This window comes from Bombus affinis, chromosome 5 (genome assembly GCF_024516045.1).
Source record: "Bombus affinis isolate iyBomAffi1 chromosome 5, iyBomAffi1.2, whole genome shotgun sequence".
Taxonomy (NCBI): domain Eukaryota; kingdom Metazoa; phylum Arthropoda; class Insecta; order Hymenoptera; family Apidae; genus Bombus; species Bombus affinis.
This window is the reverse complement of record NC_066348.1, coordinates 7669738-7695299: the sequence shown is the minus strand read 5'-3', so window position 1 is coordinate 7695299 and position 25562 is coordinate 7669738. Positions and strand designations below refer to the sequence as shown.

The following is a 25562-nucleotide window of genomic DNA, read 5'->3' as shown; positions in this document are numbered from 1 at the left end:
GTCTGTTCAAAGCTCACTCACGACAATTTTGTTTCAAATTAACAAAATACAGTGTGATAAACGTAACTAACAATAAATACAGATGAACATGGATTATCAAAACAATTATCCTTGAATAATTAAACAAATTTGTGTTTCTATATTGACCAAATGATTTTGATAATAAATTTTTTATATTAAATAATCACAAATTTCCATCAATTCTATTTATTTCTCAATCATAATATAATAATTCATCCTTGAAAATTGAATAAACATTCCAATAAAGATAATCATTTTTATAGAGTATACCAAAATCTTGATATCTTTCTCTTAACACAGACCCGCAAGTCTCTGCATCTAGGTGCGTACATCCTTTCCAACCGCCCACAAACATAGTTTGCATTCAACTACTTTAACATTTCAATTTTTCTATAAACGGCATGAAGCCACTTTAAAAGCCATAATACATATATATGTATACACATATTTTTTCGTTTCCTTTGCATTCACAATTTTCCATGAAAAGAGCCATCAAGGTTTCCCTGACGCTCGTTCCTTTTATCACCATCGGCGAGACACAAGCGGGCAGGATCGATGTCGCGTTAGTTACTCACTTGTGCAACTTGTTATCAGGTTCAACGTCGCCGACGAACAATTGCTCGTACTCGAGACAGGATTTTCCGTCGGCGACGACGTGGTACCGCTCACCGAGCCACGGCTCAGCCTTCCGACCACGCATTTCTGAAGAATGCTCTGATAGTTGACCCAAGCGTGCACCTGCAACGAATGATCTATGGGTACGTAAAAATAATCGTCGATCAACGATAGATCGTACCGTTGATCCGATGGATAGTCGGATATCGTTGCACTTACGTTTTCGAAAAGCTTCGTGGCATCTTTCCCAACGCCTCTCATTAATTCGTTGACTCCTCCTGGATGGAAGTCCATGTAACGTGTCACGTTGAAAACGATCCCTGCGGAATTAATTAAAAAAACTGGTTTTATTATCGAGTTGCTATTAATTATTTGCTATTTCAGTGATACTATCATGTGGATTAGCAACTAAACGATTGCGGAATTTACAGTCGATTGTCGATCAGTTATCAACCAGTTATCAACGAATTATCAGCGATCTAATTAGCTGCCTTAGCGAATCGGTTAGTATATTATCTGTATACTAATTTATCATTTTAAATATATTTGACAGTTTCAACAACGAGCAATCTCGTCCAATAAACCTCACCGACCAACCATCCTCTACACATAAATCTCTACAAATTTGTCATTACCACCTCGTGACAAAATTCGCAATCATTTAGTTGCCGATTCTATGTTCAATTGGCTTTTCGTTATTAGGTATTTTAATTTTTTGATGCTAACCATTGCGTAGATTGTTAAATTCTTTTTCAAAGTTAGTCTTTACTTTGCGGCAGCTTTTTTTATAGTTTCATTTATTTTTTATTTTTTTTATTACGCTAACTCACAGTGGCTACAGAAGGTATCGGCATATTGACGCTGTATTTTTTATGGCATTTACAGAGTAATTAATTGAGTTCAAATATATTAAATTTATTATTGTGGAGGATTAGTCATGGAAAGATATCGTGAAATAACGAGCCTACGTCGGCCGTGGCGGCGAATCCTCTAGTGGACAGCTGTGTGGTCTTATCCAGTAGCCGCTTGTTTCGCGGGTCGGCGAGTAACCCGTAGTGGCTCAGGAAATCGACGCTATCGACATATGAACTGTTTGATACCGTCCCGCTCGCGATCGCGTCCGTTTCTTTATACTGATCGGGGAGAGTCGGAAAATTCAAATTCGTCTTCATTCGATGGTTGCCTGTAGCGGCGACATTATTTTGCCCGGAGTTTATTTGTTCTTACATTACTTGTATTCTAACAGTCTTGATACTCCGAGGCAAAACAACATGATTTGATTTGTCCTCTAAATTATGTGCCGCTGCATTACCCCCTACCAGTGATAACGTTTTTATTAAATTAAACCGAGTATCTCCTTGTCGTCGTTATTTTTAAAAGTTGCACTAAAAGCAAGTTCCCGGATAAACCTGTGCGAGTTCTTCTAACTTGTATCGAGGTTTCGGCGATGGCCGAGCAATCTGTGAAACGCGCAACTAACTGCTGCTACAGAGATTGATGATAGCGTTTGGCTACCCAGAATCAACTTTAAAGATATATCGATTTAAATATACACCGTACTGCCATCCCTATCTCCTTATACAGTAGAATTCCATTCATCCGAAGTCTTCAGAAAACAACTGTTCGATAAACTGTTCGTATAATTGGTATCTATATGAATTTTAATTTCTTTTTTATTGTCTAACTATCATTTGATATAATTGTAGTTCACTACCTTTCTCTTTTAGTTATCATTTTTCATTTATGTAATACGAGTTGATTAATTCTATCCATTATTATTATTCATTATATTGATTGAAATAGCAATAGTATAGTGACAGTAATAGCAATGGTAATAGTCGGAGTAGTAAGAGTTAGAGAAGAGAATTTATTATCAGCTTGCAGAAATTTAATAGGAGAAAAGAAGGTGAGATTTAATAAAAGAATTTATTTACGGATAAGCGAATTTTTGATTTATGTAATACGAGTTGATTAATTCTATCCATTATTATTATTCATTATATTGATTGAAATAGCAATAGTATAGTGATAGTTATAGCAATGGTAATAGTCGGAGTAGTAAGAGTTAGAGAAGAGAATTTATTATCAGCTTGCAGAAATTTAATAGGAGAAAAGAAGGTGAGATTTAATAAAAGAATTTATTTACAGATAAGCGAATTTTTGCGACATTTTTTGAAATGTCCTCTGACTCATATGCCGCTACAGTATCGTTTAGTAGCACTTTCGTATAATTACAAAAGTCTGGTACTATAGAGAAGTATAAAAGCTGATAAATAGGATATTCATTGAAGTATTGTAAAGATATAGGAGAGATTCGAAAATACAAATAATTTCCTTTATTTGGCACACAACAGTTATACATATATCTTATACTCTGAAGACCTCGAAAACCTACTCTTGCTTCTAACAACTGCCAATCGTCTTTTATCCCAACTAAAGCCTGGACACCCTCTGACACACACATTCACATGTACAGTGTAAATGTATCATTTTCCTAACAAGTATAAAGCTACTTGCAAGTAATTTTTGTAATTACTGCATCTAAAAATATATATAAAATATATAAGATTTCGTATTGTTCAAAATAACACTTTCGTACGATTAGAAAAAATTGATGCTATAGAAACAGAAAACATAGAAGTTTCAAGTTGATTAGCGAGAACACAGAGTGAAAGAATCCCACGTTATGTAAACTTTAAATCATTTTGCTTTTACTTCAAAATACATAACAGCAAATATATAATAGATAACTCGTATGAGCTTGTATTCCTTTCTCTCTCATTGTCATTCACTTTCCTTTCTCTAATTTATACTAATTATTGCTGCATAAAAATGACTGCAATGTAACATTTGTAGTCTGCGATTAATTTTTCACAGTTGTCACGTTCGACGTTTATTTTCTTCGGACGTTTGAAACATAAATTTGTTTGATAAATCATTGACCCAATGAGTCAATGACAAAGAACAATACGAAAATTTGAATTTAAATTGAAACTTCAAATACAAGTAAAATAACATCATTTTAATAAAAAGCAATATAAAACAGAAATTCAACAATGTTGATGTTTCTCCCACCCATAATTATTGATCGCCTGTTTCTTTCATTATTATTCGATCATGCTACTTAATATTTGGATTATTTCCTCGTACTTCCTCTATTCCCTAGAAATTGCCTGAGTCATGCCTCATCTAATATGCGAGATCATGATGGCAAAAATACACCGGCGAACATAGGTAGAATTAAAATAGGATTTGTGACGGGCATTGAATAAATATTGCACGATTGGACGTCGCACGATGGTGGGAAAAAGTAAATTTTAATCAAACTAAAAGCGTTCGACGTTGACCTATATTATTCCTTGCCTCTCGTGATTATTTTCCCTCTTATTTTCTTGTTTCCAAAGAAGGCGTTTTTCTACCAACCAATTAATCTGCCCGGCGATTATAGAATACAGACAAATGTCGGAATATTTCAGGAACATGTTGTAATAAAATTAATAAAAATTTTAACGGCAAGAGAAGATATTATTTATTTGTTAAAAAAAAAAAGGGATTCAAAGATATATTGTGACTGTGATATTGTAATCGTCAAATATACGTTGTCAACCGTACATTATGATATTCATAAAGTTATTTGTTATTTATAATATCAAAATTGTATGTACATACATATATATAATTGTTTTAGGAATTTAGAAAATGAAACAATTTTGTGATTCAATAATAATAATTCATAAAGTTATTTGTTATTTATAATATCAAAATTGTATGTACATATATATATAATTGTTTTAGGAATTTAGAAAATGAATCAATTTTATGATTCAATAATAATAATTCATAAAGTTATTTGTTATTTATAATATCAGAATTGTATGTACATATATGTGTAATTGTTTTAGGAATTTAGAAAATGAATCAATTTTGTGATCTAATAATAATAATTCATAAAGTTATTTGTTATTTATAATATCAAAATTGTATGTATATATATATGTAATTGTTTTAGGAATTTAAGAAATGAATCAATTTTATGAAATAATAATAATAATTCAGATTGTTATTTGTTATTTATAATATCAGAATTGTATGTACATATATATGTAATTGTTTTAGGAATTTAGAAAATGAATCAATTTTGTGATCTAATAATAATAATTCATAAAGTTATTTGTTATTTATAATATCAAAATTGTATGTATATATATATGTAATTGTTTTAGGAATTTAAGAAATGAATCAATTTTATGAAATAATAATAATAATTCAGATTGTTATTTGTTATTTATAATATCAAAATTGTATGCACATACATATGTATAATTGTTTTGGGAATTTAGGAAATAAATCAATTTTATGATTTAATAATGTTTTGTAAAATGAAGATTTGTAGGAAATTTAGAAATGTAAATGTAAACAACTTGGCAAGTTAAGCAATTTTTTACCAACGTTCTATCTTTTCTCGTTTATATTTTCAAAAATATAAATTTGCATGGAACTTCGCAGTCCAATTATTTTATCATATAATTGCAATTCTAAAGATAGTTATTTGATGAAAATGTTGGGCTTTAAAAGATTCACAACGAAAAAAACTAAAATGTCTGAACGTTATTTTTTTATACAGAAATTGGGAGTATTTTTATAAAATGGAGTGAAAGGAAATACAGTCGGTGTGGAGAATATTCGGACACTAACGTAACTTTGACTTTTCGATATTTTTTCACGTTAATTTATAGAATGTCCGAACGAGAAATATTTTTCAGACGTAAACATTCCCCGACATTTCTCCCAATTTTTAAACATTGATTTGCTTTCTCTTGCATTCTCGCAACTATACACGAGACTTCAATATACTTTCATGAAGATATTTTTATTGTTTTATTTACATTCATTCCAGACACAAGTCAAAGTTATGCCAGCGTATCGAATATTTTCAAGACCGACTACACGTAGTACCAGAAAAGAAACTCGACTGAATGTGAATTAAAATGCGACCAAGTCTAAGGGAAGATTGTCGTAAAGCAACGACAAAGACGAATGATTTTTATGAATTTTGTTTACACTAACTAGCAGTTACAGTAGAAGCTGAGAGTTAAATGGCACATAGCCTTGCAAATGTAATTTTTTTCATTTCAATTCCTCTTATCGTCCATCAACTTCTTAATCTGACACGTTCAATAAGCTTTTAAACTGGCGTGTACGATAACTGAAAAGGCTGATTGATTGATTGATTGATCAATCAAATTTCCCCGGGGATTGAACCATAAATATTTATTTCTTTATTTATAATATTTTATAAGCGATAAAAACTCAATTGGTCCGCCAAGAAGAGTAAGTTTCTCTTCTAAACGCTAGAACTTTTCCAATTTTTCATATTTTTCTTACAAAAATAGGTCGAAACAGAAATATCTAACTTTGAGGAGATTTGCTAACTTCTGCATTCCGATGACTGTGGCAGATGTTACACTGCACGCCAACGATATATTGTCAAAGATAATCCACAGCACTCGCGCAATATACAATAAACAGTAAGAAGAACTGAGGCAAAATTACATTTGTATTTCAAAACTATCTGTTTTCATCCCAACAAGATCTAATTGCATATAAATAATTGGTAGTCAGTCTAAAAAAAAAAAAAAAAAAAAAAAAAAAAAAATTAGTTCATTAAAATCACACGCTTTTATCGATGTTAAACGAGAGTTTCTCCTTAATAGCACTTTGGCCCGGATTCTCTTACTTTACGCAACATCTAGCACTTAGTTTTCCAGGAGAAGATGTTCTCAGTAACTCTGTCATTAGGAACACTCTTAAAGCCAATTTCCACAGGAAGTGGCGTCGAAAGCGATATCGCGCATCACCTTTAAAATGCGATCACGTTTCTGCGGCCATTGATTTTCATTTCTTCGATTTAATCCCAACGAAACTGTGTACGTCCGAGGCAACGACTCTTGCTCGTGGAAATGGGATTAACGAGCAATCACATTAGCGGAGAGTAGATTTTGCTGTTTAATGAACGAACCGTTGGTTGCGAGCGAACGAGAAAATGTGAAAATTGGACGAGAATTTAGCTGCTTCGAGGATTATAATTTGGAGAACCAAGGGATTTTTACTTCGAAGGCTATAGATTTCCAGGACTTTGAATTTAGATTGTTAAAGGGCTATGGATGTGAAAAACGAGGGATTGAAAATTATAGATTCTAGGAATTTAAATTCAATTACATTCAGAAATTAAATAGTCGAATACGTACATTTAATATTTAAATACTCGGACAGTGTGATTAAAGGGAAGACAACATTGAAAAATTGGAATAGAAATTCTGGTATTTTAGGGGAGGTTTCTGGTATTTTAGGAGCACGTTTTTAAAAAACCTACCTCGAATCGCGATCCAAGCGTCATCTTGTTTATTGTGAGTGGCCAGTTCGGACAAAGTTACGACACGTGGAACTCCACCAACGCCGGTTAAATCGACGCCGGAGTTTCCCAATCGAATCCAGTCCATCAAACTGTGGCCAGGTGCTAAGGCTGTTTTATTTCGAGGATTGCCTGGAAAAATTCAGAAAAACAAACGTTTGTTTGCTTACGCGTTTAAACACATACATCGAAATAGTCGAGAGACTGAAGAAGAAGAAGAAGAAGAAGAGGAGAAGGAAGAGGAAGAAATATATTTTTAAGAACTACATTTTTATGGTGTGCGTGACGTTGCCAAAATATCTGGCTGTATTTTTAGTATCTATTGATTTCTGAAAATTTAAGAATCACAATGCTTATATGTATTTCTCGTATTTTATTTTCAAATGGGACTCACACAAGTACAAATACATACGTACTTTATTAGAAACTTGAAATGTGTAAAAAGCTGAAAGCTACATTTATTTTTTGTATTTATTTTAGAAACTACAAAATGCTTCTGTGTGTTTTGTTTTTTTTTGTTTTTTTTTTTTTTACTTTTTGGAAATTGCAATACTTCCATGTGTGTGTGTGTCTTTTTTCACTTTTTGGAGATCGCAATGCTTCTCTCGACTTTTCGTTTCTTTTTTTTCCTGAAATTTGGAAATTGAAAAGTTATAGTATGCGCTTTCAACATTTCTTGGAAATTTCAAAATTGCAACGTGTATGTTAGTAGGAAATGTATTATAATACGGTACACGATATTATACCATACAGAAAATAGATTTTAGGTGACAAGGATTTGTTAGTATATGTGTAGCATATAGCGAATAAAAATTCGTCCAACAGTGAACGTGTTAAATACAAAGGCAATATATCGATATTATTCTTCATTACAAAATCTATTTTTCTTTACGATACAATACTAATTGAAACATAAATTAAACAATATAACGATAATGGAAAATAGATAGTAATGACCACTGTAGTACAGCAGTAAAGTTCGTTCGGTTCTAATAATCAGTTACTCATTTCCCACAACACATGTATATATTTTGTCCAAGTATGAAAAGAGACAATAGCTGGTAAAAAATGTGCAACAAATTTCTTCGTATCTTTCGACATTTTATTATAAATATTTCGTACCTCGATATAACACAAAGACATATTAAAATGCTGGTACAACTAGTCACGAACTATCCTTGCTACTCTTGGAGAAAACATAATAGATCCAGTAATATCCATAAAACTCCACGACTCATTAGTCACAAATTGATTAGTTAACAAATACTGTCTCTTTCCATACAGTTAAATTACATGTAACGTAAAATAATGAATAAAATTACCACGGTTCAAACAAATAAACCTAATAAAACGTATATCAGCAGACGATCAGGTGCACGATATAACAGAAAATCCAGTTATTTCTCATTCAACCAAAATACATAAATTCAACCCTCTATAAATTCACGTGGAAAGACCCATCGTCACTCGTAGCACAGGATACACGATAAACACGCAAACGTTCGCAGAAACGGGACGCAAGTAAAACTAATAGGCAATTATTGTTAATTACTGACCGTCCTGAATCTGCAAACCGAGACTCTGCGGAGACCCCTCGCCGCCCATGACGGATACCAAAGACGCGCCGCAGCATCGTGGCATTTTCTCATCGAAACGTCACAGTCCGCAAACCTTTAACCATCCTCCTGCATAGAAATTGCATTGCATTGAGAAAGTAGCAACCCTCGACGAGCGAAATGTTTCGAACACGAGAAACAAAGATAAAAAGATTGGCGATGAAATTTCCGCATGTATTAAAAGAGATTCATTTCGTGAATTAGGCTTGTTCGAGAATTATGTAGGTTATAGAGGGATTTCTTGTAAGATGATAGAAGGTCCCGGAAATTTCATTCTGTTTGCAATAAAACGTTAGAAAATAAAATTCGTGTGATACGATGGAATTATTAAGATATCATACGATTGTGTGTATATACAGGGTGTCCTGTAACTGGCGGCACAACTCGATACAGAGTGATTCTACGTGAAAAAATAGGTGGAAAATGTGGAATAGGATTGGTTCGTACAAAGCTTCGTTCGTGAGAAAATCGAGTTTGAAAATTTGTCGAGTATACTTAGACTTGGCTATGTACCGACTAAAAATATTTTGAAAATAGAATAAAATTATATAAAATAAAATGAAACGTTTTCATTTAAAACCTCGTTTTCAAGAAAATAAAGTTTCCACGTGTTTAGCTATTAGTCGATCTATTGCACGCGCGCGATAGATACATTTTCAAATATATTTTTCTCGAAAGCAGAGAGTCTTATGGAAAAATTCTATTCTATATTTTTGACTTATTTTTTCATCCAGTTTAACCTACTGTCGATTATATTTACTTTCGTTCAGTCCGGAATTAGCCAAGTCCAAGTATAGCCGACGAATTTTCAAACTCGATTGTGTGGGAAATGGGGCGTCGTATGAAGAAAATTTATTCTACATTTTCCACTTATTTTTTCACGTAGAATCGCCTCATCACTCAATTGTACCATTAGTTACCAGACACCCTGTATAATCAGGATAATGAAAAAGGTTACTCGATATTTTTCTCCCGTTTGATAATATTGCATAATCTTGTCCCTTATCATGATTATGAATAATCAATCTGAAAATTAATTACTCTTCATTGACCTGATGAATGTGTTACACATTGTGTTAATGTAAATAGTCAATCATCAGTCGTCTAGGTAATTTGTAAGGACTGCTATAATCAGACATATCATGCATCGTAGACTATAAATAATAACAAATGGAGTAAAAAATTATAGAGAGACAATCTTAAATGTAAATTATATATATATTTTATTTCCAAGTACATAATTAACATAGATAGTACGAGTTGCTCTAAGAATAATGCATAATATTGATTATTCAAATCAGTCATTCAAATCTAAAATAAGTCGTATCTAAATTTCAAATACGTTGAACTTGAATTATCAATGATTTGTTTACCATAGAAATTTTCTATGCTTTATGCTAAATTGTAAGATTCTAGTAGCTAAATATATATGATAATCCTGATCATTAATCAAACCATTAATTCAGCGGCATACAAAATAATTCGTAGAAATACTACAAACATAGTTTCGAATAAAATTGCATATAGAAGAGAGATGGTTCTTTGCTGTTCAAATAAAAAGAAATAATACGAGAAGCACTGAACATCTTGCCAAGGAAGAAAAAATTAATAACTGGTAAATGAGCTACTAAACGGTTGTTTTCTATTAAAATTCGAAATTTAATGCAGCAAGTTGCGAAGCTAGGGCAACTCGGAGTATTCCATCGAGGAAGAACTCTTCAAACGATATTTCGAAGACGCAAAGACACTTATGCTCGAAGTTGTACGGAACAATCCGAGAATATAGAGTTACGAGCATTTATGCTACCTGAGATCGTTCGCAAGAAAACACTTCAATCATCTGGCTACTGAAACAGCTAACGCGAAAGGATATGATAGGAGCAAGCGAAGAATCTTTTGTCGCGCGAGAACTGGCCACAATGAACACAAAATAACCAACCTGCATCTAATTAAAACAGCGAGCCATAAAGAAGCGAAGAAAAGAAAGCTTGGAAGAATGGTTCACAAAGAACTATCATACTCCCGCAGAAAAATTAAAATCTTTTCAACGAAAACGCGACCACCCGTGCCCGAGAGGTAACTGTCCCAGTGAAAATTCCGCTGAAATAAACCACGGTTGCTGTGGGAAAGCGGCGACGAAATGAAAAAGCAACGAGGAAACAGCGAACGACAAGAGAAAACAACGAGGAAATAAAAAGGAGAAAGAAAGCAACGCGTACTAAGCTCGAATAAACTCGAATCACAGTTGAATACACCAGAAATAAGCGTTGAACTACTTTAACAGCGTCAGCAGTCTAACCTGAACCGCAGATGAAACGATAGGAAAAACGCAAACAAACGTCGACCTATTATTTCGATACGAGGAAAACGGAAACAGAATAATCGGAAAACTTTGCAGACGCGTATCTGCTTTACAGTGAATACAAAAGGTATTGGCACACCGTTGTATCTACTATAGTATTTACGTAATAGTTAAGTAGGTCTAAGTATATCGCATTTCGTACCATTTGATGGCACATTTAATACGATTACAAAAATTTGACACTTTAAAGATGTAAATGTAAAAAGATACGAAGCTTGATAAAAGAAGAAAGAAAAGGTTCGTTACGGAATAAGGATACGTGCGAATACTTTGTGTAGCTGAAGTATATCGCTTGATATCGGTTAGCGCTATACAGCGGATCATCGTGTATTTATATAAAATTTGTAGATAGAAAAATGCATGAAATACATATAATAGGGAAAAATATAGGAAATATTAAAGGTATAGTACTCGTTGTGTTATTTAATAAGTAAAGCAATCTAGCCAGATCACGTGTTTCTAATTATATTCGTAAAAATAGAAATTGACAAAAATATGCATTATCTAGTTATTAAACGGTCGATATTTATAAACATTGATATTTGTATGATCGTAATTGGATTGCGGATATTTACGCAAACTCATATTTTCTGCACTTAATTAGAAAGTAATTGGAATCTAGATAGAGAATTATTTTACGTACTAATTAGTATAACAGGAATATACTGTGCTCGTATTCTGTACGTATTTGCACCGTTAAATTTCTCGTAAGCGCATAAAAGCATAACTAAAGAGACGCGGATGGAATATAAATAGAAATTTCTTTCGTTACGTGAATGTTGTAGTGAATACTTAATTCTGGATAGGCAGCATATTTCTACATATATATATATGCACAGAGATTTCTAACTAAATAGAGATTTCCTTGACATATTGCATAAATATTATAATAAATATCTCGTTTTGTATAGTTGCCGCATTTGTACATATCATTTGTATCTTATATTTCTGGAAATGTAAATTCTCCGTAAATATCATTAATTAAAACAGAAGATCAGAAGATCTCAGGAAACAAACGTTGCTCTAGACGTAAAACGTAACATCGCAACAGCTATTAACATGTTAACACAAAGAGACGAAAGAAATTAATCGTAGAGGACGAAGAATGAATACGTCGTTGATCTTAGCTTCGTTAAGCTTTGTTTTCATTTAATACATACCCAAAAAACCGCATTACTTATAGGATGGCCTGGATATATCCCAGGAAAAACTGCTGAGACCGGTCCAAACGATCGGTCGTTTGGAGAACCGCGTCGATCGATCCTCTTCTAGCTCGAACAGTTCTCGCTTTCAGCGTGATCCTTTGTAATAGGAGTGACGAGCGAGAAATAAGAAAAGCAAACACCCACTGTCCCTGTTATCCAGTTACCAGTTTCTCATGGCAAAAATCTATCACCTATAGTCGAGCTCTGGAGACATATCTTGTTAAAATTCATTTCGTCCATTAGACAACTTTACTGGATACCAATGTTTTAACGTCGTGCAATTGGAACTGAGAGTATCGAAGGTTTGCGATTTTTATACTGCGGAACAATAAATTTGTAGTTGATGAAATAAAGTAGGTAATCAGGTTAAAACGAAGCACACAAGCGATGACCAGTGAACTGTGAACTGTGTAGTGGTACTGCGACGTATTCAAGCCTTGAATTAGATTTGGGTTAATCGTAGAGTAGCAGATGGAATAACAAGGTTAAAAAGACTCAGAAGCGCCGATCACTGAACCGTGAACTATGTAATTTCGTTTCTACGAAATTGCAACCGGCACCACTCGGCATCTCAAATTGTTCAGATCGAAGAATAGTAAATTGATAAAATAATATAAATCGAGCGATAGAAGATGATTTTATTCGATAACACATTGAATAAAATTATACGAACCGACGTACCAACCGTACGCGGAAATTAGAATCGAAGGTATTCGAGTTCTTTCGTTCATCGATCCTTAGACCATAGAGTAACGAGTTTGTAAAGTAAAAAAGGTGAGACGATGATGTGAGAGCCACTCACGGGTCTGATCGAACGCGAAAACTGAACGGCGAACTGCGTAATTTTACGAAATTGAATAACAACGTTGACAACATTTATAGGTATCGATTAAACGCGGTAACTGAGCCATAAACCAATTTCGTTCTGGCGAAACTGCAACTAAAATTAATCAACTGAATTTTATTTCCTTCGTAGATTCTTCAGCTGTAGAATAATAGAATACGGAATAACAGGTCGAATAATAAAAGACCAGAAATATACACGAGTGCGATCGAACACGAAAGCTGAACTGTTCGTTGTTTAATTTCGTTTGGTGAAATTCAAACACCGAGAATATTCCGAATTTTGAATGCTTCTGGCTTACGGATTATAATTAGCTGGAATGATAACGTGGCAGATAATTAGAACAGGAAAAAGAGGCAGAAAGAACAGAAAGATTCACAGGTGTCGATCGAACACGAACACTGAACTGTGAACTGTATTTCAAGGAAACGTGATCTCGATGAATACAGCAGGACGAAACGTTGATCCCGCGCTGGTGGACTGAAAGGTACTGCACCGAAACACGCGGACCGATATAGCCCTCGGACAGGTAGATCAATATAGTAGCTACGATGTGCCTAACACGCAGGATCTCAGCAGTGAACGCGTGCTTCTCTGCCCGTGGACATCGTCGGACCTCTCTTCGATAGCTCTATGTCTTTCTACCTTTAGATTTAGGCTTCTACCCTCGCTAATTCGGTCGGATAGCGACTATCCTTTCACGACGCTGTATTGGCAATTTTATAGAGAAGCTAGCTGCGACGTGACATAATTTTGCTTGCAGTTTTAACAATTCAAGAAGCAACTGCTTAACACTAAAACAGAGATACAGTCATACTCTTCCGTATAAGTCGATAAGTATTAGGACGTTCGATGATATTTAGTGCAAGTGTTTTGGTGTTCACCTGTTTTATTATAAATGTAACATTTCTAACGTTATACGATGCCTTGTAATGTAAAATAATAAACGAAGTGCGATGCTGATTAAAGTTTATTTTTTAAAGCTTTAAATTTCTTACACGTAGTAACGTATGTCGACATTTTCTTTTTTTTTTTTTTTGCTCTTTTTTTCTTCCTTATCTTTTCAATTTTGGCTATGCGAAAAGAAGCTAATGGAATGTAGCATTATTGCATAACGCTTGTAGAATTTTTATAATATGCGCATAATTTGTTTTATATAGTGTAACGTGCTTTCGAAAATTAAAATACATGAATATGTAATATAGGCTTTTTTGAAAACTGCATGAGGCATTTTAGCGGAGATTTTTTGACTTCGCATTCCTCTTTCGTTCGCTCTCGTCGCATGATCTTATTTGCATTCTCGCGTATAATTTTCTTACGGCAAGATTATGCAAAAATGGTCGCTCTTGTGATTTTTAATGAACCTTGATTAAACAATTTTTTGGTTTTATATGCTTCGATGAAAAGAATCTTCGAGTTTAATTACCAAACAATATTTCGCACAATACACGTATTAATTGAGATTGATCGTGTACCTTGAATTTACAGTACAGCGTGAACAATTTGTTTATCTTGTTATTATATCATTTTAATTGAAGCAAGAACTGCAGAATGCCGTGAAAGAAATATTCAAAACTTTTTCAAACTCGTGGTTTTCCATGATTAAGTGCTGCATTAGAAGAATTCATAGTGTACAGAGCGATTTAAGGTTGAGAAGTCCGTGAACGTTTTACATTTAATGAGCCAGAATTTTACTAATTAGAGGAAACTCAATTATGTTGCTGCATACAAGTAGAAGATAATGAAGTTATTGCTCACAATGAGATTTCGTTTCAGCTGCTTTTACTGTTATAGAATAGTCGTTCGAGTAGCGAATTATTTTCAAACTTTGAATAAAATTAAATAAAAGATCAACCAAAATAGCAAAATGATATCTAATTTTTGCACAATAACTCTCTATAATTTTCAACGAGATTTCAAATGCTTTTCTATTTAATTATTACGTAAATGAGAAGATTCATCACACGTCTCTCGACTCGTGGAAGACTCAGTAACACCATTATCGTAGCCATCTTCGCCTGGCATACGAACCTACCATCTCTCAAAAGAGAGATTGCTCAAGGAAATACGTAATCAGTTGATGTCCGGTGACTAAAGAAAATTCGATCAGCAGAACCATTTCCACTGAAGACATCGAGCTTTGATTAAATAAACCCACAACGACTGATACTTTACGTTCTATGCTGCTCTATGGAACAGCAAGGAAACACCGCATATAAAACTATCCTTTTGCTGGAGCTAAAAATTGTACAAAGCAAAAGATTATAAGAATCTGTAAGAAAGAAAAGGAAATAATAAAAATCAGAGATTAGAAAATTGTCTTCCTTACAATTTAATACCTGAAATTAAATCTTAAGAGAAATCTTAGATTCGAAGAGGAAACGTACTTGAAGTATTTTCTCGAAATAGCATTTCAAGACACTTTTTCCTAAATTTGAGTATCACACGTATGAGTGGTAAAATTATAAAAGTTAACATTTGGCGTATCTTCTGCCAGCAAAATACAATTAAAATTCGACATCTCCAACAAGTCCCTAATTATCCCAGAAATTTGTTCACGACAAATGCGTCAGAGTATAAAAATTAGAATATCTCAAAATTAGAACACAAATACAAGATTCAATGCAATGTCAGACCTACTTATCGATCAGTACCAATCAGTTGAACGAAATAGCACTGTTTTCATTTTTAATCGCCTCCTATTCATAGTACCAATGACCTAGAAACAAGATTAATCGTCGTCATAGCAATCGACGATTAATAACGATAAAATCACAAAAGTGTCGGTAGGTTTTGCAAACATTCAGACGTGAATCACAGACGAACCTTCCATCATGGTCAATGTTTGGTCAAACTTTGTGAATCAAACACTATAAATAAATAAAGGAGTATCGAACGGTTATTCGTAAATATCGAACGTCTATTTCAATCGTGATATATGAATAGGTCGACAAAATTTTCCAGATGGAGAAACGTTCGAATGGGATCGTATAAGCATAGTCTTCATTTTGATTTCCTTTGAATCGAGAGAACGTTTATTATGACAAGATTCGTACTATTCATAGATTCAGCGACGAAAAGCAACAGAAATTTCAGTACTCGTAGCAGGTTTAATTTTGTCCTGATAATCCTCACTGACGAGTTTCAGCGAATTTTATCTTGCAGATAAAAGATAGCGAATCGTTTGAAATGTTCTTTTTTCTATTTTTAGGCTTGGTAGGTTTAAATGGATGATATAATTGGTAAGAAACATGGAAAGATTTTCTCAGCCGAGTAAACTATCGCGTGATTACTTCAAGATAAGATCGAGTCGAATAGAACGATTAAAACGGATAGTATAATTAGTATAAAACATGCAAAGATGTATCGATGTTCAATTTATTCTGGAAAATAGTTATTTTAATCGCGAATACATAAAATAATTTTCTTCTTCCAATATGAATAAAAACAGAAATAACAGAAACAAAATAAAAAAAGTATATTGAACTAATCATTTACGAGGTAAACAAACATCTTATTTGAATAATCACCAGAAATAAATTATGAATATTCTGTTTTCCATTTTTTGCTCTTTTCCTTGACTTCGTAAGTCTATTCTCGTAACTCTGTGACATTAACCAAAATATGTAATCTAGGAAAATGGAATAGAATAGTTCCATATATCCTTCTCTTTATTTTCTCTTCTTTTTCTCTCCCTTGATTGATCGTACAAGAAACATTTATGCAAACGAATTATTTCTTAATAAATCTTTTATCCGAATGTTAGATCACATTGAAGTCGTATTACGGCTCAAATGTGCCCGATGAATCATATCGTAGCAATGGAAAGAATCGATTGTACTAATCTCAGAAGCAGGATTAAGGCTATTTAAACCAATCAAGATGCAATATTACCAATTAAGTGTAATTTTCAAAACGTCTCTCTTCTACGTGTAGAGGGGTCTAAGTCCCACGCTAAGTACTCGTTTGAAGCGATTAAGTGCACTATGTTTTATAGTATTCGAGGCTACACGACGATTATGATATATAAATAGAAGAGCTGTGTGTGAATGATGTGCTGTAATAGCTGAGAGCAGAGCTTTTAAGTTCAAGGCTTGTTTTGTTGCACTGAATTATTAAAGTGGAAAGATAATAGAATTCCTGAGATATATATAGAAACTTACTAAAAGCATATTGGTTACGTAATAGTTCTATCCTAATTGCAAACGTTTAGAATAATCTTTTTCCTTAATAGCGTGATTTATATTACCGTGTTTATCCTCATTATTCCATTTCTAAGAAATAAAGTAGAACAGTAATACAAGAACATAATAGATCGATTAAATGCAATAAATTATCTATCCAATCTCTAAAACGTATAACACATTTACAGAGAAATAGGAAAACGGCTGTAACTTTTTAAAATCTTCGCAGCATAAATTAAATTTTTCCTTTTAAATAGAAATATTTCTATCAATCAAATTTATCATTGAAAAATTTCCACGGTCAATTATTTCACTGTAAATTCTATTGAGTTTTTAACTTTGTTAAAGCCTTAACCCTTTGCAGTTTCTAATTATTTTTGAATTTACCTATTCAGATAGGTGTAAATAAGAAAAATGATATGATGAGATAATATGAGATAAAAATCTTCAAAAAAATTAGAACATCTTTATTACGATAAAGTATAATAATGGTACATTACCATATACACGCACGCGAGATTGTAATAAAACTTACGATCATAATACGGTGTCCAGTCACTATGGCAATACGATACACTGTAATAAGATCATCGTGCATAGACTCAGAATACGAAACCGCAAAGGGTTAATAATAAATAGATAGTATAATAATAAACATCTAATGATAGTTAATGGTAATAAACTTCTAATAAAGAAAAACACGTTAACAATGAATCAAACATTTACACTTCAAATTTATGAGCTCAAAAAAGGAAAAAAAGGAAATTTATAACACAAATTATACTTTTATATGGTTTGACAACTTACGACAGCAAAAAGATGAAATTGATTACAAACTTTTACTTTAATTAATGATCCGAGGTACCGATAAATAATTGCCAAATACAAAAGGATAGTCTAATTTCAATGCAACAGCATACTAATAAAACGTAATAATACAATGATAAGCAACTAATTGTACGACGAAATTAAAAGAACTAAGAACAAAATGCAAGATACATAGAAAATAAAATAATATACAAAGAAAAATATATAAAACATCCAACACAGAATACTCGTCGTATCACCTCTAATTAACTAAAACGAGATTCTATTTCAGTTCTATCTCGAGGTAATTGCGTCCGTAAGAAATAAATTTGCATAAATCCATGACGTTATAAACAGTCAATAGACACATCAGTCGTTCGTAATTTCGATCCAGCACCGATTCTCACTATCGGGACAGGACAGGGGACAGAATTTATGCCGAATGGCCCTGCCCAACCCTATCCTGACCCAATAATGTAAATCGGGAACGATCCTTTCTGCGGTCATAAAAATCCTTTGCACAGGCGAAAACGTCAGTTGCAGGTCCCACGATGATTTCTTCTTGCGATTTCAAGCTCGAATAGGACCGATTCTCACTATCGGGACAGGACAGGGGACAAAATATACTCGCCAAACGGCCCTGCCCTGCCCTATCCTGACCCAATAATGCGAACCGGGCATGATCCTATTGAATAATCAACTGCTGAGGCACATGGAGATGTGGAGATTAGGTTGTGTTAGATTGTGATTTAATAACACGGATGAAAAGTTGCAATCCGTCCAGTATATTTGAAATAAATAAAGGGACGTACACTGCGTCGTAAATACAACAACTAGTTTGAAATAAATATAATTGATATAATTTGTCGCGGAGATACTCGTTAAGCGCTGTTGATCTCTATTGATACTCACTTGATACTCGCTTGATACTATACTATACTCTATCGCCCGCGATCGCATCTGTTTATTTATACTGGTCGGGGGAGAGTCAGAAAATCCGAATTCGTCCTTACTCGATGGTTGCCTGTAGCGGCGACATTATTTTGCCCGGAGTTTATTTGTTCTTACATTACTTGTATTCTAACAGTCTTGATACTCCGAGGCAAAACAACATGATTTGATTTGTCCTCTAAATTATGTGCTGCTGCATTACCCCCTACCAGTGATAACGTTTTTATTAAATTAAACCGAGTATCTCCTTGTCGTCGTTATTTTTAAAAGTTGCACTAAAAGCATGTTCCCGGATAAACCTGTGCGAGTTCTTCTAACTTGTATCGAGGTTTCGGCGATGGCCGAGCAATCTGTGAAACGCGCAACTAACTGCCGCTACAGAGATTGATGATGGCGTTTGGCTACCCAGAATCAACTTCAAAGATATATCGATTTAAATATACACCGTACTACCATCCCTATCTCCTTATACAGTAGAATTCCATTCATCCGAAGTCTTCAGAAAACAACTGTTCGATAAACTGTTCGTATAATTGGTATCTATATGAATTTTAATTTCTTTTTTATTGTCTAACTATCATTTGATATAATTGTAGTTCACTACCTTTCTCTTTTAGTTATCATTTTTCATTTATGTAATACAAGTTGATTAATTCTATCCATTATTATTATTCATTATATTGATTGAAATAGCAATAGTATAGTGATAGTTATAGCAATGGTAATAGTCGGAATAGTAAGAGTTAGAGAAGAGAATTTATTATCAGCTTGCAGAAATTTAATAGGAGAAAAGAAGGTGAGATTTAATAAAAGAATTTATTTACAGATAAGCGAATTTTTTATTTATGTAATACGAGTTGATTAATTCTCTCCACTATTATTATTCATTATATTGATTGAAATAGCAATAGTATAGTGATAGTTATAGCAATGGTAATAGTCGGAGTAGTAAGAGTTAGAGAAGAGAATTCATTATCAGCTTGCAGAAATTTAATAGGAGAAAAGTAGGTGAGATTTAATAAAAGAATTTATTTACAGGTAAGCGAATTTAATCGGCAAGAGTTGGGTGAATGAAACATGAAGCATTAAACGTTAGTGTTTAATAAATGCAGTTATGGATAAATAGAGAAATATAGTTTTCTTCTATCTACCAGGGTATAGAGAAGTCATATTTCAAGCTTTACAAGCAAATATGCCCCAGGTATATATCTATTATATATTAATTTCCAATTTGTTTTTTAAACCTTGGTGCAATAGAGTTTCAAATTGAAGCTAACGATACTTAATTTTGAGGATAGATCACGGCTGTGAGTTGGAATCCTATTAATCGGATTACACTCGTCAGTGAAATTGCAGTAACTACCAGATTTACCGTTGTGCTACGGATTTCTAATAAATAAAATAAAATATTACAAAGAACGTATTTCTAACAAACGAAACTAACTAATTTCTCCAACTACAGAAGTTTCAATTCTAAGAGAGTTATCAATTTTTAAGAGGAACAGAATTCTAAAACATTTCGTGCGTTATTAACGCCGTATCATCGTCGATGCTCATACCGAAGGAAAATAAATTTTAACAAAGCTTACATCAAAATGAAATCTTGCTACGAACGAAACTATAATCAGATGTTTTAAGAAAATATAGCGTTATATTGTCGTTCATGATTTATAGTTTATAATTTATAATTTAAAATTTATCTATCAATCAGTATAAATTACTTGGAAATTATTTGCAAAAAGTTCTGGCATTATGTAATACGAATTTTGCTTATGAGATGTGCATGCTGTTGCGCAATGTCTATGGGTCAAGCGATGTCATCAAAGCGGAAATTCATAAAGCGTGATCAATGTTTGCTTAACGAACGGGACTTAAATTATATTTGGCGGTAATTAATCAATGTTTCAATTTGTTGAAGTGTCTGACGCGTCCGGGATAATGTCGAAAGCCTGGAAACGTTTGGAGTTTGACGAAGTTGCGGGGCAATTTGCGGAACTTCGGATCGATTCATGCCCGTTTCGAAATTAAATCGCAAGCGTGGCTTAAAAGAGAGCAGAATGGTGCAACGATGATCAGCGATGATGGATTTCTTCTAACGAGAACAAAACGCGGAAAAGTTTTAACTGTTTGCAGGAATAAAACAATCTTCGTATGAAATTTTTCCCAATACTTTTATACTAATATTAGAAGAAGATATAACAGATTGTAACTTTATATCGAAACACGTTTCATTTCCTTTATAATTACTATTACTAAAGAAAAGATATTGAAACTTGCTAAGAATAAATTGTGAACAAAAGAACAATTCTCTCTCTCTCACTCTCTCTCTCTCTCTGCATCAAGCACTCAAGAATTTAGATCCTATCAATTTCACGAGATAATAAGGAAGTAATTAACTGCATAAAGGTCCCATTAAGTAAAGCAGAATATTATTTTGTTAAGATACAAGAATGTAGTATTAAAATGGTAGATACATTACACAGGCTCACTACATAAATCAAAGCCATGAAAAAGAGTTTCTATGGTATAAAAAAAGAGTATGCTTCAATTTCTTCAAACTTCATGAAATTATAGGATTGAAGCCAAGTGAAAGAAGATGTAGCAACGAAGGAGAATAGCAAGCAAATACAATATTACAATAGTCTTTACAATATTAAAAAGCAGATTTATCCAGTTTAAAAATCATATGATAATGATAAAAACAGAAAACCAGACTGCAAAAGGAAATGTTGCATTAACAAAATGCAGATCCAATTTAATCGTTTAAGAAAGGAATTCAATGATGTAAATGAATTAAAAGCAAATTCTAAATGATAGAATAAATTGCATTAACACTATAATGATCCTTCATGAGTTAATTACTTACGTTTGTTGAGCCATTCTATAAAATAGATTTCTAACTAAAGTAAAACAAAATAGAACAAAATAAAATAGCTCAACCATCCAAGTATAAGCAAACAGTTAAAAGCCAAGTTCAGAAGATTATTTCTTGATAATCAGTGTATCAGCTCACCCGTAGCCGAGCCAGATGACGATGATCCCGTTTGATTAACCATCTTCGCTCCCTGCAGTTGCTTCATTCGACCAACACCACTGGGTAACAATGCAAAGTTGTTCGTCATAGAATTTGTCGACGACGAGGGCTTCATGTCGATCTCCTCCATCTTCCCTCGAATATCCTTCGTTTCTGTATCATCTGATTTTCTTTGATTCTTGCTTAGACTCTTCTTCATACTGATCTCTTGGTTATTTGTATTCTTGTTTGAAGAAACAAGTTTGTAGTTTATATCCTCTCCAGCATGGACTGTGTCATAGTATAACGTCGAATCTAAAGAAACAGAGGAAGAAACTGATACAGTGGTTGGCTCGTGTTTGAGGAATGATCTGCTATGAATGGAAGGTCAAGGTGAAGGTTTCTTTTATTAAAGCCGGTTCTACTGAGTTTAATACGATTATTGGATTTCATACGTTTGTACTGAATGTTTATGAAGTGATAATTCTACCGCATTCATTAAATTGCATTTAATGGATTAAAGAGTGGAAGAATATAAAAAATAAAGTGACGTAATGTTTAAGAGACGAAACAAATTTCTATTTAGATTCGATTTTTGCATGAAAATTAAAATTTATTGATGATCTATTCTGTCAAATGCCAAATAAAGCCGTAAGATACTGCTCGCTAACTCAGAGCTAATTAATAACAACAGTTACTTTTATATTCATCAACTTCTTCAGAATCTAAAATTAATTTCGTGTAATTTTATAATTAAAAATCAAGCGTAATTAAATCAGGTGTATCAGTCAAATAATTAAAATCAGTTTCCTTTTTTTTTTTTAAATAAATTATCGTATGAAAAAAGGTGTATTCTATACCTTTAAACTATATAAAGTAATTGTAAAAATTATTGCACGCAGAAGAAATAATTGTACACGTGTAATTGGTAATGAAATAACGCAAAATCATCCAGATGTTTGTGCGTACAGAAACGTTCAAAATAGAAGGTAACAATGTTGTTTGATGGTAGCACTTTGACTGCCGGAAGTTTCTTCCCGTGTACGGAATCGCTGGACAAATAGAGTTTTGTCACGCTCGCTTAAATTTATCGCGACATACCTAGCTCGGATAGTATCGTAAAGAGGTAATCGTTAGACAAATGTAAAGAGAATTGTAGGAAGAATATCTATGTTGCTTTCTCCTCACTTTTCACGAATTACAGAAACTTACGATCTTTGACAAATTTTCATCGAAAACTGTTTCATTTTCATCAAAATAAATATATACACACATACATATAGGTAAGCGTCTGTCTTAATTATTTCACATATTATTTTCTATTTCTGGACGCGGTATAGGAGTATACAGGCGAAAAAAAAAAAGATAAAATCTAAAGAGAATCTCGAAATTAAATTAACTTGAAATTACCTCCTTATAGCACATTTGTAAAAATTATAAAGTGAAATAGAAACATTTGAGATATGGAAACGAGAGAAGTTGTAGACATTTTTATAATTAGGAATTTAGTAGAAACAAGAAGCTTGTCATCGAGAAATTAAAGTTCGAAATTACAGCCTTATTGCGTATTTTTAAAAATTAGAAGAAAAGAGACGAAAGTCTGTGATATTGAAAAAAAAAAGAATTCAAAAATTCTTTGATTTGGAAATGTACAATAATACAAATAAAAGACGTATCGCCGAGAAATTAAAATAGGTTTGGGGAGTGCACACGAAGCACAATATAACGTTGGAATCGGTTCAGTAAACCGATAAACGAAATATATAGCGCGCTATTAAATAAGCCTGTCGGCAAACGTAGAATACGAGAAGATATACGATGACACGAGGTTAAAGTCTCAGCACGACGTATTGGAAATAGGTACATAGTGGTAGGTAAAGGAGACAGGAAATATTCGTAATATTCATAATCTATATATAGCGAATAGTAACTAGAAAAACAAAACAATTAGTCATGAGACGAAGCAATGAAATATTGTTTTGTCTAGAGATAAAACATGTGTTAGAATACTAAACAGACTACTAAACGCTGGGAAACTAAACTTTATGAAAATATTAAATAGATTAAAAGCTTAAAAGGAAGTTATTATGATTTATAAAAGAGATACATTATCATAATGGTATGAAAAATTCAATTTCTTCACGCATGGCACACAAAGATAATCATAACGTTTCAACACAGAATTCAATAATATGGATTGATTGAAAAAGATGATGTATAAAATATTTTAACACAACGTTGACTCTTAATCAATGGATGAAAAATCATTTCGATATTATAAACAGTTAAGGAAACGAATATTTATTTAGTATTAATTAAATATTAATATAAAAAGAAAAATATGGAATAGAATATTTTTCCTTGTAATCGATGTAAAATAATTTATATTGAACACAATATTAGAAAACTTTACGTTATACGTATCTGCTTTACTAGGAAATTATTAACTACTTAATCACTTGGCAGTGTAAAAATGTTGCCCTTTTTACAATTTAATTAATAACCTTCAAGTTTTACATATGTAGAACAAGATACTTCAAATATGCATTGCTTCGTATTAAAAAACATGTAAAACATATCCATTTCGAATTATACTATTCTTTTTATAAATAGTAGGCTTTTATTGGATGATTACGTGCTAATCCTAATAAATAGTTCACTATTAGAGTCAGTTTTCACATATACCTTAAAATTGATCTGACAAATTAACAATATAAAAACATTGACAATAAAAGAAAAATCGATTAAAAATACATAAAAGAAACATATGGTGATTTATTTCGCGATCATGAAATCGAACGTAGTTTATCGAAACTAATACACAAAGCTGGCGTGGGTAGAGTTTGAATCACTCCATGTGGAAATATTAATAAAGCTAATCGGTAATCAAACTGAATCGCGTAGGTGGGAGTAAAAGACAAGACGTAGAAACGCAACGACTGTTTCAAGGCGACACCCAAATCGTGTTTCGATCTCGAAACTATCTTCGAAGTATTCCAACTAAGTGTTCAACGTGTTTTAACAATTTCGTAACGCGATCAAAGGAAGAATGGAAAAGATAGAAATGCGTAGATGGTGGACGTTTTCGTGAGATAATACAGCGGTGCTTAGCCGCGCGCTCATGAGCTAACCTCAAAAAGGTGGTCGACGATCGTGAGCCGCATGTCACGACAGAAGACGTAGGTGTCCAGTCTTCGCTGCACTATACCGCTACGTCGTTAACTTAGCAGTAGACGTGGCCAATAATAAAATCACCAAGGATAATGAGAGTTCTTTGTCGAGTGATAAGGAAGCAAGTGGACACAAAGTGACATTCACCCTTCGTACACATATACTCACGCGCGCGCACATTGACGCCATGCCCTCTTTCCCACTCCTTCTTGCTCGTTAATGGCGTGCGATCGAACTGCCATCTGGTGGCTTCTAATGAATTAATGCTTCGAAATTTTCGGAATATAGTAGTGCCACGTTAACTGACCTGTATTATACTTCGATAACTGACCATCGATATCCCCACCAGTTGTTGCGGCTG

The 25562-nt window shown here is 33.2% G+C and overlaps 1 protein-coding gene and 1 long non-coding RNA gene across 15 annotated transcripts in view; one reads left to right on the top strand and one right to left on the bottom strand.

Moving 5' to 3' along the window:
* Positions 1–25519, bottom strand: part of LOC126916526 (cytochrome b5 reductase 4) — a 29083-nt gene extending 3564 nt beyond the window's left edge. The window contains exons 1-6 of one of the 13 annotated variants that reach the window (XM_050722406.1): positions 25162–25230; positions 23000–23082; positions 22031–22345; positions 7010–7180; positions 856–956; positions 597–759 (exon numbers count right to left, since the gene is read on the bottom strand). In XM_050722406.1, coding sequence (XP_050578363.1) covers positions 597–759; positions 856–956; positions 7010–7180; positions 22031–22250 — 655 coding nt within the window. In that variant the 5' untranslated portion in view covers positions 22251–22345; positions 23000–23082; positions 25162–25230. Of the gene's footprint in view, positions 1–596; positions 760–855; positions 957–7009; positions 7181–8604; positions 8734–12186; positions 17493–22030; positions 22346–22999; positions 23083–25161 lie in introns of those variants that run through there. The other 12 variants (XM_050722398.1, XM_050722396.1, XM_050722397.1 and 9 more) reach the window with 12 other exon arrangements.
* Positions 1816–20436, top strand: LOC126916534 (uncharacterized). 2 transcript variants are annotated; one of them, XR_007710641.1, is made up of 4 exons: positions 1816–2074; positions 19346–19813; positions 20026–20218; positions 20311–20436. It is a non-coding gene; the product is annotated as an uncharacterized LOC126916534 (long non-coding RNA). The 2 variants fall into 2 exon arrangements; XR_007710642.1 differs by lacking the exon at positions 19346–19813 and having other exon boundaries at positions 1816–2542.
* Positions 25520–25562: the final 43 nt, after the last annotated feature.